Genomic DNA, 17,936 nt, shown 5'->3' on the forward strand with positions numbered 1-17,936 from the left:
GACGACGTATTAACGTTATCAGTCTCAGAAGTTAATTTTGTTAAACCCACGAACATTACAATATCTTTACAACCTTTTATGGCAACCGCACACCAGGAGAACTATTGACTAAAGGTCGTCAGGGCCGGATTAAAGTTTAAATGAAATTGTGTATTTCAGACAGATCTTGAAATAAAAATTTTAACAAATAAAATAAAAAAGTGAAGAAATATTGAAATAATGAATTCATCTGCACGTAATGGCCTCGTTTTGTAGGAGGGTCTTAGGGGGTCAATCTTGACGTTACGTAACTATTTTAGAACTTATTTATAATTGAATTGTTGTTGAAAATTAAAAAAATCCTATTTATTTGAAGCCTAAAACTGATAGAATGCTATATAACGGAGTAGTGAGAAGGGCAGGTCGGTGCACGCGTTAAGGTTCCATAATGTAAGGGAGGGGCGAGACTAATGATCAATGAATTTCGCATTACAGGTGACAAATTTTAGTTTTACGAAAATATTAATTTTTACATATTTACAGGACCAGGGCACACAAAAAAGATATTTATCGCCATGCCTCGTATGCAGAGTGGGCATCCTGCAACTATCGGAACTGTTACTGACAAAACCACCGCCGATGGCAATCCTATTGTTAAACCCTATCCTTCTTGGGATTGGCACAAAAATCTTAAAGACTGCCCACCTGACAGAATCGTATCGGTATTTAGAATGATGGTAAGAAAGCCTTAAGAAAAGGCGCATATGTAATAGAAATACATAGTACCAACATAAAATATAATATATTTATCGTATAGTAGTGGTGTAACTGATCATAGTAAATGTGAAAATTATTATAATCTCATTTTGCTCATTATTGCTGCACGTTATAGTGGATGTACGAAAGTCTTTTGTAACATATTCGATAGGTATTATTATTGAGACAGGCAAAAACTAGAGGAAAAACTACGAAATACAAAGAAATACACCCAATCGATAAACTGGAATACACGAACGAGGGACACAAACGCAGAAACGAACTTGAGATGTATGCAAGATTAGTATTGGTTACCAGAAAAGGAAAGACTATGCAGGATGTGTAAGAAAAAGGAGGAAACACTAGAACATGTCCTAGAAAAATGTGAGCACACGGGAAAAGAGCAAGAAAGTTGGACACCAGGTCACGGGCCCAGAAGCTCATGCAAGAATTTGGAATATTGTATGGACAAAGAAAAAGAAAGAAAAGGAAAGGGAAAAAAAAACGAAGAGCACGATATTGACACATAGAAAAGAGAAGAGAGAAGAAGAAACAACCCGAGCACGAGCACAAACACGAACACGAAAACGAACACAAACACACACATCTAATGGAAATAAGAACATTTTTTTTAATTAAGCTATTATCTAACTATCTATCTATCTATCATATTCGATATTATTTTCTACTTTAAGTCTTGCGCTGAAGATGCTCATCATTATCATCATCATCATAACTTCGTCAGTCCTCCTTCACTCTTTCCTATTCTGAGCTAATCTTCGCATTTCCCGAAAACTAGAACAACCCACATTCTTAACTATCTGTGAACAGTAATCTAACCTACCTCTATTCCTCTTAACGCGTTATTCTGCTTCTAATCTGTCTCTGACCAGCTCATCGTACTTGAGAAAGTGTCCTACCAACCTATCTCGATTATTTCTCATCGACATGGGTGGAGTCCTCTGGACTTATCTGTATTCCTAGATACCGAAAGTCACCTACTTCTCAGTTTTTGCCTTATACCGTTATATTCGCCTTTTACCTAGTTTTTCATCCCTTGTATACCAATTTTCTTGTACTTTTGTTTATTTTCATACGATACTGTTTTCTCAATACCGCTCATTTTATTCAAGGCTGTCTCTAACTCCTCCTTGCTAGATGCTAATACTGCTAAATCACCTGCAAATCTAAGCATACTAATCTTTTGCCCCTGTACTTCTATCTGCACAGTTGCCTTGTCCATAATGATGTTGATCGCGTCTTGGATGTACAGATTAGAAAGTAGGAATGACATTGTGAGCACTTGTTTGACTCCCTTCGTAATATTTACTTCTCTTCGTTGCTGTTCAAGTTCTATAGGTGTCTGTTGTCAATGGCTTTTTCCAAATGTACGGATACCTTCATAAATTTAAAAATATTCGTCTAAATACATAACTGGTCGTATATGGTCTAAATTAGCACATCGTAATTCGCTATAATGGGAAATGATTATTTAATAGATTGTAAATCAAGCACAATGTGGCAATATATCATTAAATATAAATGCAATAAAAAACAACTGATATTTTGTTATTGTTTTAGGTTGACGAATGCGGTAGGCTATGGCTACTTGATACAGGAAGTAGAAGCAACGGCACAATTTGCCCACCACAAATATTGGCATTTGATTTGAAAACTGTAAGTACAACATTTACTTTGCACCGATATAACTTTTTTCAGTTCTTCTAATATTTACTAGTATTTAGTCAATTGATATGCAGATCAATAACTTAGTTCACCATTACAGCGTTAGTCATTGGAATGGGCCAGTATGTTCTCTAGAACAGTGTTGTTACAATGATTTTTTTTCTTAATAAATACAAAACCTTCAACCTAAATAAGTAAAACATTACACTTTCAAATTGCAATTTTCCAAAATCCAGATGGTAGTCATTTACCATGAAACCAAATGTTTACGTAATCTAATCTTCAACCTAAATAAGTAAAACATTACACTTTCAAATTGCAATTATCCAAAATCCAGATGATAGTCATTTACCAAAAATATTTACATAATCTACATTTTTTCTTTTTTTTGTGTTCTTAACACATTGACATTTTTAATTTTGCATAGTGGTTAATATGAAACACTAATGTGAAAATTCATTTTCAATTTCTTTATCCACTACAAACTACTTCAGGTTAATGAGGGAAAATTTGTTGGTACTGACACAATTTTCGCCGGGAATCGAACCCGGGACCTTTCGCTTTACGCGCACTTAGCTACGAGAGAAGACAACAGGGTGCGACAAATTTTCCCTCATTGACGTAGTTTGTAGTGGATAAAGAAATTGAAAATGAACATTCACATTAGTGTTTCATAACACATGTTGAAGTATAATTTACATAGTGTTGCATGCTATCAGCCAAGAACAAATTTGATTAATTAATTATTTTTTTTCGTAATAGGCGTTTATGTAGGTATTCGGTGTAGGTAGTAGTAAATTATTTGTTCATCTTTTTGTTCGAAAATCAGCTAAAGCACATCAAAGTGAAGCAGAATTTTTATCTAAAAGTTCGCTATTTGGTATACACCTACGTAGCCAATTCATATGCACGACCGGCTTTAATTGTCGTGGTTTTTTTCTGTTGCACCCTGTATACATACATATAAATTTTAATCAACTAATTATTGATTGTAACACACTGCAAATATTACAGTATAATTTTCAATCAAATTTTTTAGTCACAAATAATGCTTATGGGAGATTGTTTTGTAAAAAACCTTCTGCCTAAGAAACACTTCAATGCAAGTTTTAATGTAGTGCATTCAAATATTTTTAAAATTGATGAATATATGAAATAAAAAACCTCAAGATTATGTTACGAACTTAACAAACAAATTTGAGGTGGTCAGTATTCTGTCGAAACTGTCAGACGAGGATCGCGATTTCGATCTTTTTGGATCTCATCCGCGCGTCGCAGAGAGTTTCGACAGAACACAGACCAATTTTTACCTGCTGTCTTAACAACGCGTTTTATAAAATACCACACATGGCGCGGTAAATAAATAAAAAAATTATCGTATTTTTTTTTAGGATACACTGTTATATAGATACGAAATACCCTCCAGTCAGTATGAGTACAGATCAAACTTCGTAACTCCAGTTGTAGATGTGCGAGATAAACAATGTAAGGATACCATGGTATATGTCGCAGATAACCGAGGATATTCCATCATTGTCTACAATCCGTCGTTGGGAGTTTCATGGAGAGTAGGTGACAAGACAATGTACCCTTACCCTAGCTCTGGAACCTATGAAATTCAAGGTAAGAACACCGCCACCCTTCTTGAGTACCAACTCAGATTTCTGTATGCATAAATTGAGGTATTTACTTCCACTACTGATCATCATCATATCGTCGTCATAAGACTGTTTGGACACGCACTTCCAATCTTTCCTATCCTGAGCTAATCTTCGCATTTCCCTAAAACTAGAACTATTACTAACTACTAACTATTTGCGAACAGTAATCTAATCTACGTCAACCTCTACTCTTCTTAACCACTGTTTCTGTCTCTGACTAGCCCCTCATACATCTCGCCTATTTTTTATTGACTTCCACGGAGTCCTTTGTTCTCTTATTCTTTCTAAAGCCTCTGCATTTTTAACCTTCTCAATCCACGGTATCCTCATCATTCACCTGTAATACATTTCGAACGCTTCTAACTTTTTCTTTTCTGCCATGTCCACATTTCGCACCCGTACAGCACCTTGCTTCGGACATACACTTTTAAGAATCTTTTTCGAATTTACAAATTAACCGTTCGCGAGCATAGATGTGACTTCTTTTTATTGAAGGCGATTCGACCCTGCGCTATCTTCTGCTTTATATCCCTACTACTCCTTCCGTCCTGACTTATCTGACTTTCTAGATACCTAAAATCAGCCACTTCTTCTAGTGGTTTGTCTCCTATCTTTATATTGCCTTGCATACCTGTATACTTTTACTTACCAAAATCATAAAGAGTAATACTTTTTTTCTTATTATCATTGAACGAAATAAAATTTTCGTTTAGATTTTTCTCTCAGGCTTTCTTACCCTTCCTTACCTTTGATTGCTATAAAAGAATAATAAAAAGCAAAAACTTGCAAACATTTTTTCAGGAACTAGCTTCGAGTTAATGGACGGAATATTGGGCATGGCTATTTCACCTTATAAACCCGGAAAAGATCGAATACTCTATTATCGTGCATTGTCCAGTGTCACAGAGAACTTTGTTTACACGTCGCATCTTAGAAATCGTACCAGGTTTGAGAACAATCCTCAATCATCCCCAGAAATATTCCATGTAAGTTTTTCCATAAATGGGCAAGTATCTGCGCGACCACTCGTCCGACCTGTACTTCTGAGTAAAGCTTCTTTGGATTAGACGTTTTAGTATAAAAAAAATTATGATTAACAAATGTGGTAACGCAATTTCTACTTCAGACATACAAAAGAACAAGACCATCTCAAAGTGCAGCCGAAGCCATCGACAAAGACGGAATTTCATATTTTGGTTTAGCGCACGAAATAACATTAAATTGTTGGAATACTGCTACTGAATATGGCTTCCAAAATATAGATACACTTTCTTATAACCCGACGACACTTCAATTCATCAGTGGAATTAAAGTAAGTTTTACACAAACCATATTATACCAAATTCAAAATGATTTTAATCGATAAAAATGATTATTACGCACTTTGACCCCAGTTATTGGGGCCTACGGCCTGTCAACCCAACAGTTTTAATAAAAAAAATATCTATTTTCTAATGTAAACCATGCTATAGAAATTCCATGTTAAAATAATTTAAACAGTGTCAAGTAAACGGCAGTATGTCGCTGGGCATAAATTTTTACTGTAAGCTACAGCATATCGTGTATTTAACAAGATTAGTTGGATTACATAAGGGTATTTGGGGCAGTGCTCCACAAAGTAAGTGTTTACCGCGTACGTTTCGCACCCGTTTAGACCCGTGCTCCAAGCATATACCTTCAACAATCTTTTTAGAATTTCGAATATAGCCAATCGTGAGCATAGAAGTTACTCCTTTTAGATAAAGGCGAACTCTACCTTGTGTTGTATCCTCTGTTTCACATCCCTATTGCTCCTTCCATTCTGTTTGATTTCCTATATATCAAAAATCAGCTACTTCTTCTAATTTTTCATCTCCTATCTTTATATTCACTCTTTCCATACTTTTTCTTCCCCTGCATATCAGTATTTGAAGTAAGTGAAACTTCTTTACACACGGTAGGGTAATTTCGTTTCATGCGAGTTGCTATGTAACGAAATCATGCAACGGATGTCCCCCCTCTACTCGGCCACGTAGTCGAGTTCGTAGTGGGGATCGCTTGAGCAGTGAGCGCGCTTCAATGTAACGTTCGTAACAGGCAACCCGGCATGTATAGTGTACAAATAATACAATTGTTCATTGTACAAATATCTCTCGGCACCTATAATACGATATTTCTGATGCGATATTCCGACGAAGCTATGTGATACGAAATGCTATATATCGATATTTTGTATTAAATTATTTTGGAATCGCAATTTTACTTCACCGTTATAATAATATACGAATGTCCAAATTTCCGACTTTAGGAGATACCTTTCGAAACATGTGCTCAAAATAAAAATCATTCGTATATGTTGCCATTCAGGCAGGTAAAAGGTAAAAAAAGATATTGCATCAATCAGGAATGATCTTAATATATACATAGGTAGGTACATGTGTATATTATTTAGTTGAGAAGAAACGCAAAACTAATATTAATAGCTACTAAAATTTTGGGAGGGGGTAGCTAGAGTCCCCACGAGGTTAGTCACACTTCCTAGGTTGCCTGTATGACTCACAAAAGGCATATAACACCTTGCCTCATTCGCGTATTGTCTCCTTAAAGAAAAATGACCGCTACCCGCTCTGAAAACCTTATGACAATCAATATCATTAAGTAATAATTATCACATATGTCTCACAATTTTATCTACAAAGACTTCTCATATTTCAATCAAGCCCACATAAGACGATTTCAGGACAAAATGCACCCTGGCAAAATTGACTCNTATTTTCTAATCTAAACCATGCTATACAAATTCCATGTTAAAATAATTTAAATACAGTACAAAACAGACACTGTTCAGCGGGGAACTCAGCGATGAGGTGGTGAAGTGTCGGTGGGAGGAATATTTTAGTACAGATCTGAATAGTTATTCTATTGTATACTGTTTTACTGTCTAGAATATATTATTTATGTCGTATTACAAAAGCGAAACCCGCACCTACAATTGAGACGACACTATATAGGAGGGTAAAGTTCTCTGTTTGACAATGGAAAACTGCGATTGTCAGTTAAAACTGATCTTATTTTTCTACATAATCTCCTTAGTCTTCAACACACTTGATCTCGCGTTTCACCAGCAGCATTCCTGCTCGGAAGTGGGAATCTGGAATGCTGTTATCGCGAATTTTGGTATCCAGCTGGTCAAGAAGGTTAGAGTAACATTGGCCTGTATTTTTCTGCCTTTTTTAAAGTTATCGATTAGCAGGATTCCTTTCGCATTTCAAAACATGCTGGCATTACCTTTCCAGCATTTGTGATCAACTTGACTTTCTTTAGTGCTGGATCACCGGCATCCACCTACTACTTGGACTGCTGTTTCATTTCTAGTGTGTAGTGGTGGAATCATGTCTATTGAATAAATTCAAACATCGTTGCTAATATCGTTTGTGCATTGAGCAAATGCGGCACCCACGCTCCATTCGCATTCCTAATTTTTTTTGCCAGATGTTTCGCACTCTTTCTTCCAATATTCCCACAGCCTGTCATATCTCACTCACCTTCGCAACTGTGAAAATATTCATCTACGACACTCTCAACTCCCTTATTGAACATAAAATGCTTCCCAAAAACAAATTTCCTCAAGTTTGGGAACAGATAGACCCAAATTAGGAGAATAGGAGGAATACATAATCCTCTTCTTATTCTTGCCAGGCCTCTTTACTGTAAAAATTCATGTAAACGAACAACTTCAGAGAATAAGTTGAAACTTGTTATATGAACTAATGGCACGTACCCCCAGGTAGTAAACATAACACGTACACTCAGGCCGAGAAATTTTCACCTTACCTTCATAAATAATAAGTCTCAATTTTTGTTGTTGTTGAATGTTTTAATTGTTCATTGTACAAATATCTCTCGGCACCTATAATACGATATTTCTGATGCGATATTCCGACGAAGCTATGTGATACGAAATGCTATATATCGATATTTTGTATTAAATTATTTTGGAATCGCAATTTTACTTCACCGTTATAATAATATACGAATGTCCAAATTTCCGACTTTAGGAGATACCTTTCGAAACATGTGCTCAAAATAAAAATCATTCGTATATGTTGCCATTCAGGCAGGTAAAAGGTAAAAAAAGATATTGCATCAATCAGGAATGATCTTAATATATACATAGGTAGGTACATGTGTATATTATTTAGTTGAGAAGAAACGCAAAACTAATATTAATAGCTACTAAAATTTTGGGAGGGGGTAGCTAGAGTCCCCACGAGGTTAGTCACACTTCCTAGGTTGCCTGTATGACTCACAAAAGGCATATAACACCTTGCCTCATTCGCGTATTGTCTCCTTAAAGAAAAATGACCGCTACCCGCTCTGAAAACCTTATGACAATCAATATCATTAAGTAATAATTATCACATATGTCTCACAATTTTATCTACAAAGACTTCTCATATTTCAATCAAGCCCACATAAGACGATTTCAGGACAAAATGCACCCTGGCAAAATTGACTCTGACAAAAGATCAACCACGTCTGCTATTTGGTCATCTGAAATTATTGTCAGGTAGGACCAAATCGACCCTATTTTTACATTACATTCAAATACCTATCTACAGTCCATTTCAATTTGTTAGAATTGTGACCTTGAAGAAATCTGCGCGAAGATAGAAAGAATACACACTAGGCGTGAGCAAGACATAAATAGTTGGAACAAGTTTGAACGAGCAGAGTTCTCGATGGGCGGTCTTAGGAGATCGGCTAGAACTGTACAGTACTAGACGAAAATGTTTAGCAATTTCTTAAAACAAAAATGTATATAAATTAATAATAGAAAACAAAGCAAAAGTTTTATAAGGGTGTAGAACGTTAAGGTAATTCACTTGTTATTATTTTTGGCTAAATATGCTTTTAAATAAAACATATTCTTAAATTTTAACGAGGCAATTTAAATAATTTTGCAAATGGTACTGTACACTTTTGTCTAGTTCTCACTCGATGATCGGTGAAAAAATGAACTCCGCAGACAAATATGATTGAATTTGGAATTATGCTACGGCGCATCCTAATAAAGGGAAGGGGCATATCTCTAACTTCTTGAACTGTACACTTTTGTCTAGTTCTCACTCGATGATCGGTGAAAAAATGAACTCCGCAGACAAATATGATTGAATTAGGAATTATGCTACGGCGCATCCTAATAAAGGGAAGGGGCATATCTCTAACTTCTTGAAACGTACAGTACTTTATATGGACTCACTTTTATTCAAATACACCCAATCCATGTAGATAACGGTAGTGATTTGATGGAGACGAGCGTCATACCAGTAATGTATGTACTTTTGGGAAATAAGAAAGGAACAACATGTTGTAAATTATTTTATACAAACTTTCCAATTGGAATCCAGAAGTTATCAAAATGGATTTCGAGAAGGCAGGAATTCTTTCTGTAAAAGACATGCTACCGACTACTAAAATTGTTTTCAACTTCAAGTGCGTAGAGATTTGCATACATAAACTAAACACAAACTCGACCAGGTAGTCGTGTACTAAATAAGGTTTATTTTTGTAAGGGTTTATTTTAACCCGATATCTATAAGACAGAAGGTGGCATCGTCCACTTTTTTGTAAGGTTATAAATGCGTTTAATTTACCTCATAAGATTGTGAAAAACTTATCATAAGATCCTTATAAAAAACTCATTATAAGACATATGCATCTTACTTCAATATCGCCGATTTCTTTTTGTGAGTCATAATGAGGAATCTACCTCACCTCATGAGATTCACACCCCACATAAGGCATGTTCTCTACAAATTCTAGTGGGACAAATCAACTATACAAATTAAGACTAACGTAATTTATATTTCTTTTTGTCAACAGGTCATTAACAATCCGTTAGGTTTTCAAGAACTGTGGTTCGTTTCAGACAGATTTCAAAAATTCTATACAGGTACACTGTCGCTGAACGAAACCAATTTCAGAATACAGACAACACGTGTTGACGACGTATTAAGAGGAAGTAAATGTAAATTGTCTAGACCATTTCAGGGAATTGACGGTTTGAATAAGCTNAACTGTTGTCAGCATAAAGCGGCACTGGTTTAATAATGAGTATATAGAAAACTCAAAGGTAGTAGACTGACTTTTAAAGTTCCTTGATACTGTAGCGAGCACGAGTGTGTTTGTGTGTGATTGAGCACACGTGTGAGTGAACGGTTTATCGATCCGCCGACTAGCCGCAGGCGCCTTTCTTCATGTGCGCCGTATTTGTAAATGCGTGTGTCGTACCTGCGTTTCGGGAAAGCAGTTAAACAGTTCAAAGAAAAAATAAACTATCCGGATGTTTCTAGAAGGGTTCCGAAAGTAAACAAAATAGTATTTAAAGGAAGAGATGATCGCCGAGAGAATTAGAAATAAATTGACCGTTGCAGAAGTGAATCCAGAAATAAATTGACAGTTATAGAAGTGAAATAAATAGCGCAGTGAATAGTGATATATGAACAGTAGTATAAATAAATAGAATAATTCTTAACCTAAGTTTAGTAATAATTTGATAGTGTTTTTAAGTTCTTTAATAATTTTTGTAAATAAATAGTTTTTGTCGTTATCAGTCTTAGAAGTTAATTTTGTTAAACCCACAAAAATTACAGTATTTACCTTAAACAAGCTACCTACCGAAGTCACAATGAGAGCAAAAATCTTCGACCCTTTAGACCTACTGGGTCCACTCATGTTAGTTGGTCGATTAGTTCTTCAGGAATGCTGGCGACAGCACGTAACATGGGAGCAACCACTGCCAGCTATTATCTTATCGATGTGGCACTCATTCGCGATAGAATTTAACATCAGTAACATTACATACCGCCGTCTTGTGATCCTTCCTGAAGTTTTAGATGTTCAATTACATGGTTTCGCAGATGCGAGCGAACGAACCTAGGGAGCCTGCATCTACATCAGATGCATTAGTTACATCTACTACAACTATTCACATCAACTAATTATGTGCAAGAACAAAGATTGCTCCACTNGGACAAATCGTACTACAAAAATGGTATCGAAAAGTTGGAGGATCGCTATAATCAGTGTATCACCCTTGAAGGGAATTATGTTGAATAAAAAAAACGAATTTTGCAAAAAAAATGTGTTTTACTATTTTAGGCCGGGGACTTTTCAATTGACCTGTTATGATGGTATCTCAAGAAAATCAATAAATTGTAAGATCAGTTGTACATGTAAAACTTCTTGCAAAATAAATTAAAATAAAATAACAACCGCAAAAATCATTTAGTACCTGCTTTACATCCGTAGCCAACTAGGAATCCTTACATTTACTCATAATGTTTTTCGCAACAGACCTTGGTTTTACGCACCAATACTCTGACCAGCAAGCTACAAGAGATAACGTAAAGCCAAAGTACCCGAGTTCGATTCCCGGCGGGGGTGTGACAACAGCAACAAAAATATTTTTCCTCATTAATCTATGGAAGTTTGTAGTGGATAAAAAATCGAAAAATGATTTCAAATTAATATAGCGTTCGAAATGTGGTGTTACAGGAGAATGATACCGTGGATAGAGAAGGTTAGAAATGAAGAGGTATTAGGAAGAATAGGAGAACAGAGGCAATTATTTACTACTTCCCTTTTNTGGTATCTCAAGAAAATCAATAAATTGTAAGATCAGTTGTATATGTAAAACTTCTTGCAAAATAAATTAAAATAAAATAACAACCGCAAAAATCATTTAGTACCCGCTTTACATCCGTAGCCAACTAGGAATCCTTACATTTACTCATTATGTTTTTCGCAACAGACTCAATCGCACCCAGGACGTTTGGTTTTACGCACCAATGCTCTGACCAGCAAGCTACAAGAGATAACGTAAAGCCAAAGGTCCCGGGTTCGATTCCCGGCGGGGGTGTGACAACAGTTTGTAGTGGATAAAAAAACGAAAAAAAATTTCAAATTAATATAGCGTTTGAAATGTGCTGAGAATGATGAGGATACCGTGGATTTAGAAGGTTAGAAATGAAGAGGTATTAGAAAGAATAGGAGAACAGAGGCAATTATTTACTACTTCCCTTTTTGCCTTGCCAACTAGAAATCCATACATTTACACAGTGTGTATTTCGCTACATAGAATTTTCGAAATGTCAATGTACGGATTGGAATTTTAGGAAATTTTCCTATAGGTCGTCTTTTTATTAACAGAAACGTACATTCTGACAAATACATTAACCTTTTGAGAGAGGATTTTATTTCAGTGCTTTAAAGATTTGCATAATACCAATTTTAGTGAAGTTTGGTATCAACAAGGCGATTTTCCCGCTCATAATGCGATAGCGGTTCGTAAGTTTACATTTCCCAGTCGTATTATGAACGAAAGGGATTCAATATTAAATGACCTGCTATATCTCCTAATTATTTCCCAAACGATTATTTCTGTATATGTAGTCGGTAAAATTAATTCAAAAAATCAATTCACTAATAGATTGNTTTTTTTTTCTTTACAAACTTGGCTTACAACAGCAAAGGAAAAAGACTTATGCGTTCTATGATCCCACCACTTCTACTATTTACCCCTGCCATTACTGCGTTCACTCTTTGCTCCAACTCAATACAGCGTTGAGGCGCTCATTTTCATAGCAACGCCATCCCCTGGTTCTATTTAGAATTTCTTACTCACGTTTGAGTCCTCCATTTGAATTGGACTTCTATACTAGTCTCTCTTCTCTGCCACAAGTGTGCTGCAAATGTCTAGTAATTGTAAATAGTCTCGTTTACAGAGGTCTAGAAGTGAAAAATGACTCTTTCTAAGAGACGTACTCACACGGTCACTCATAGAGGTTTTCGGGGCTGAAAATGACGGGACCTGACTATTATCCAGGTTCGACTGTATTAAATTCTCTTGTAAAAGGATTTTAACTTAAACGTTTATGTATTTAATATCTAGCTATAAAGAGAAAAAGCTCAAATTTGATAAGAGTATTGTATAAAATAAAATCAGAACTTTTTTAAAACATGAAACGAGATTTTATACGTACACTATTTTTTCGCGATAATTTCTTTTTATCTCTCGCTTGTCCTTAAAATTTATTATTACGTTTTATTACGTAGTATGAAGTAAATACTTAAATACTCGATACAAAATTCGGATCTTGTTTAAAGTATTACTTGTTGACCTTGTTACATACTCGCGTTACAATTCCTTTTTGTGGTGTGATAATCTCTCATCGTCAATTAAAAGTGTCATATAATTCATTTTCATTTATTAGTTGTTAAAATTAACAGAGATTAACGGTTATCAGTTTGAATGTTTACTTTAATTTAAGTAGTGTTAGTTATTATTACCAATTATTTGCTCGATTAAAATTCCCGTGATTGATGAAGTTTCAACTTTATTTATTGCTTTCTTTCGTTCAGAAAGACATTCCATTAGTTTTAGAAAATACCACAAATGGCGCTGTAAACGCCATCTGTAGTACGATGCTACATTTTTATGATTACGTATGCTCCAACAAGGTCCATTTGTATGGAAATCTACTTGCTGAAACGAATCCCGACGTAGCTAACTTCAACATGACAGGCATGTTACCATAATCGAATAAAATAATTCGAAGTGGTCTATATAGGCGTTTACCGCGCCATTTGTGGTATTTTCTAAAACGCACTGTTAATACAGCTGGTAAAAGTTTGTCTGGGTTCTATCGGAGCTGTCTGCGACGCGTTGATGAGATCCAATAAGATCGAAATCGCGATCTGCGTCTGGCAGTTTCGACAGAATACAGACCACTTCGAATTATTTTATTCCATTAGTTGTCCAAACTAATGGAATATACGTTTCGGAGTCATGTCAGAACAGCTAATACTTTGAATAAAGGAATAAAGTAGAGATGTGCCGAGTGCCGGATTTTAGGTGGGCATCTAGAGGGGGCGTTATTGGGTTAACCCCCCCCTCCCAAATTAAAAACTAAGCAGGAAGTGATAATACCATAATAGAAACAAGTGGCAGTAAAGGATCTACTTAAAGATGAGATAATTACTATAATAAGTCGTAAAATTTATTTTTAGAAATATGTAGACGGTAGTGACAGCAAGGAATGGTATTTTTATAAGATGCAACATCAACTTGAAATCATTTTTCGATTTTGAAGCACTACGAATTTCCTCAAATTAATGAGGAAAATAATTTTGTTGCTGCTGTCAACTCCCCGCCGGGAATCGAACCCGGGATCTTTGGCTTTACCCACCAATGTTCTGACCAACTAAGCTGCGAGAGATGACAAATAAATTTGTAGTGATTTCAAGTTGATGTTGCATATTAACATTGACCACTATTAATAATTAATAAAACAATGTCTTAAATTTTATAAGAAATATGGTCTATGGTAAAGCAAGCATGCCTTTTTGGACGATCGAAAATAATGGGGGAATAGTTTGACCAGTCTGTGAATAAAAAAAATGGTTAATTATCATTTTGTCCCAATTGAGAAGTTTTAGGACTTTCCAGCCGATGAACATGCTTGCTAAATTACTTACCCCAAAAATATTCACATCCTGGCCAACGGCGGTAAAAAGTTGTATTCGCAACAGGAGAGGAAACAAACATGCGGTCCTCAGTATTCTCTACTTTTTCTGCCCAGGAGAAAATCTGGCTACGTCCCTGACCCTGCAAACAATATAAAAATGAATTCGAATTCATACATTCCACATTTTAAAAACGCTGTTGTAGCGCTAAAGTTTCGAGTGCATGAAAAATTATTGCTTTATCATTTCGCGAGTGGATTGTCATCTGTAATTCAAAATGATTAGATCAGCCAAGACTATTGTTTGTAAGTACATACGCTTATTATATTTCAGCTTACTTTTTTTTATTTTATGATAATGATGGTTTTTATACTATTTTCAGTTCAGTTCGTAATTACACAAAAGTAGTTAAATTGTTACAAATATAATAATGTCAATTACTAAACATCGTTTTGCTTACTTATTAATTTAAAATGCGCTAAAATAATACAGCAAAATATAAAATATAAGTTTCATGATTTCAAATTGACAAAACAGTACTGTTCAAAAATACATAAAAGTAAAACAAAAATACTGGTATGCAAGGAAAGAAAAAAAAGTAGGAAAAGACCGAATGTAAAGATAGGAGAAGATAGATTAGAAGAAGTACCTGATTTTAGGTATATATTAGGATGTCAGATAAGTCAGGACGGAAGGAGTAGTAGGAATATAAAGCAGAGGATAGCGCAGGGTCGAGTTATCATCAATAAAAAGGAGTAACTTCTAGGCTCACGAACCGTTAATTTAGAAATTCGAAAAAGATTGTTAAAAGTGTATGTTTAGAGTGCGACACTGTACGCGTGAGAAACATGGACGGTGGACGCGGTGGAAAAGAAAAGCTTGGAAGCGTTCGAAATGTGGCGTTATAGGCGAATGATGAGGATACCGTTAGAAATAAAGACGTTTTAGAAAGACTAGAAGAACAGAGGACATGGGAGTCAATAAACAATAGGCGAGATAGGTTGGTAGCACACCTTCTCAGGAATGAAGGTCTAGTCAGAGTAATATTAGAGGCAGAAATAGGAGTTAAGAGGAGTAGAGGTAGACCTAGATTAGATTACTGTTCACAAATAGTTAAGGACGTGGGATGTTCTAGTTTTAAGGAAATGCGAAGATTAGCTCAGGATAAGAAGGAGTGGAGGTGCGTGTCCAACTAGTCTTAGGAGTGACGACCTCATGATGATGTTGACTTCAAATTAATTAATAATATAACAGATGTCGAGGAACCGAAAATTCCCAATACTTTCGATAATAATTGAAATAATATTTGAAGTGAAATAAATTTGAATGAAAAAGAATGCCTAAGAAATAATATTTACTAAAATATATACATTTCTCCGCCACACTGCATACGTATTTATTTCTCAAGAAAATAATTTATATAAGTGTGTATGTTTTTAATTTCAGGGTCCAAATGGCTGTGTATAATGTTGGGTATATGTTCATCTACCTGGAAACTTTCAGGAAGTGTTCCAAGTCGCTCTGCAGAAGGAATAAGTGAAATTTTTAGTTGGACTCAGTTAGAATTCGATTATCCTTCCGAAAATGCAAGACAACAGGACATCGACAATGGAATTTTCGTACCGGGACGTGCCGCGCCTCTTGACGTAGATGTCTATTATGGATGTAAGCGCACTCATTTCTTAAAGTTAAATTTTTAACGCTATAGATTAATTAAGTATTGATGATGTTCTTTCACACACTATTATCATTACTTCTATTTTTTAATGTCTATCTTAAAGTGGAGGTTGAAGCAATAATGCTGAAGAAATTTATTAGCTTCTTTGGTCGAATGACTGACATCAGCACTCATAAAGAGAACGATCCGAACCTTTAGTGAGAATATTAAGGGACAATGAATAATTTTTATTGTGTCTATCTTACAGCTTTGAAAACACGGTTGTAAAAGTTTTCTAACTAGATTCATACGTGCAAGTGGTTGACAACTACCAAACGAGTTTTGGTTTAATGGCGCCAAAGTAGGCAAAGACACAGGCGATTACCTGGTCACACTTTTACTACTTCAGCCGTCATTTCAAGAAAGACAGATTGTAGTTAACAGTATCTATTAAGATTGATTAGTTAAACTATGACGCTAATAAAATGGAAGGAAAGCATTAACAGTTAATTAGGCAGACAGAAACAGGAATAACTGGATGCAGATAAAGACCTAGATAAGACTACTGGTTGCAAATAGTTAAGAACATGGAATTATCTAATTTTCGGGAAATGAGAAGCTTGAATTGCTGTCAGGTTAGGAATTCAGGAATGGCGGGTCGGTGATGTTGACGGTTTATTCAGGTGAATGATTAATTCATAGCTTGTATGAATTTTTTCCTGATATTGTTAGTGGCTAGTGAGTAATAGAGACTTAGGTTTCCAAATACGAATTTAATAAATGGGAATAATCTGTTTATATAGGATTATCAAGGATATTATAGTTAATTGATGACTAGCGGTCATTTCCAGATTCGAACAAATGAACAAACAATTTTACATCACTTTCCCGTATGGTGGGAATTTGACAAATTTACTTTCAAATCAAACAATATGCATTTTACCCTTACATGAATAAAAAATCAATATAACAAAAATAAAATAGTAGTATCAGAGTAGTTCCTAAGTATTCGAATTTTCTTTTTTCCAAAAGAAACTACAAAAACCGAACAGATAATATTTTTTTCCTTGGACTTTTCATCACTTTTTAAGTCAATATTAGTTGACAACCACAACACTTAAGTGTCGTACCGTTGGATTTTTCCAATAAACCCGTTATCAATAGATCAATATCTCTAATATGGCTTCTACAAAATCAAAAAAAGGATTTAGAAGGTATTTGGGCGATTGTCAAAATATTGATTTCTAATCAGTGAATCAATCGAATAGCTTCGATAAATCAAGCAAAAGCATTTTAAAACTTGGATTAACACTTGTAAACATTGCTCGATTTAATATTGAAACAGCTCGCGTGTTTGTGAGCAGATAATGTAAGCGAAGGGAGTCTAAATAATCATCAAATACATTTATAAAGATCATGGAACAACTGGAATCCGTATTCCTGATAGTGAATCAAAAGATCGTCATATGAGACACTACAACTGCATTAAAAAACTTTCTAGAAGAATAATGAAGTTGAATGTGATGAAAGGACAAAGAAGCTTTTCTTTAGGCCACGAGTATTTTTCATAATTCGCACACTGAATAAAGACTTAATTCCAGAGAGGTTGTCCAGGAAAAGAAAATGATAGAAAACATTGATTTAACTGTTCCAATAAAATTGTGATAATATATTAATTAAATTATTAT

At 35.1% G+C, this 17,936-nt stretch overlaps 1 protein-coding gene across 1 annotated transcript in view; it reads left to right on the forward strand.

The window, feature by feature from the left end:
* The first annotated feature begins 500 nt into the window (after positions 1 to 500).
* LOC108733632 overlaps positions 501 to 17,936 on the forward strand; it is a 24,542-nt gene continuing 7,106 nt past the window's right edge. Inside the window, exons 1-6 of the mRNA XM_025973431.1 lie at positions 501 to 716; positions 2,317 to 2,412; positions 3,813 to 4,044; positions 4,884 to 5,068; positions 5,209 to 5,394; positions 9,948 to 10,166. Of these exons, the coding sequence (XP_025829216.1) occupies positions 555 to 716; positions 2,317 to 2,412; positions 3,813 to 4,044; positions 4,884 to 5,068; positions 5,209 to 5,394; positions 9,948 to 10,166 (1,080 nt within the window). The 5' untranslated portion in view covers positions 501 to 554. The remainder of the gene's footprint in view (positions 717 to 2,316; positions 2,413 to 3,812; positions 4,045 to 4,883; positions 5,069 to 5,208; positions 5,395 to 9,947; positions 10,167 to 17,936) is intronic.

This window comes from Agrilus planipennis, unplaced genomic scaffold, assembly GCF_000699045.2.
Source record: "Agrilus planipennis isolate EAB-ADULT unplaced genomic scaffold, Apla_2.0 scaffold67, whole genome shotgun sequence".
In the NCBI taxonomy this organism is placed as follows: Eukaryota; Metazoa; Arthropoda; class Insecta; order Coleoptera; family Buprestidae; genus Agrilus; species Agrilus planipennis.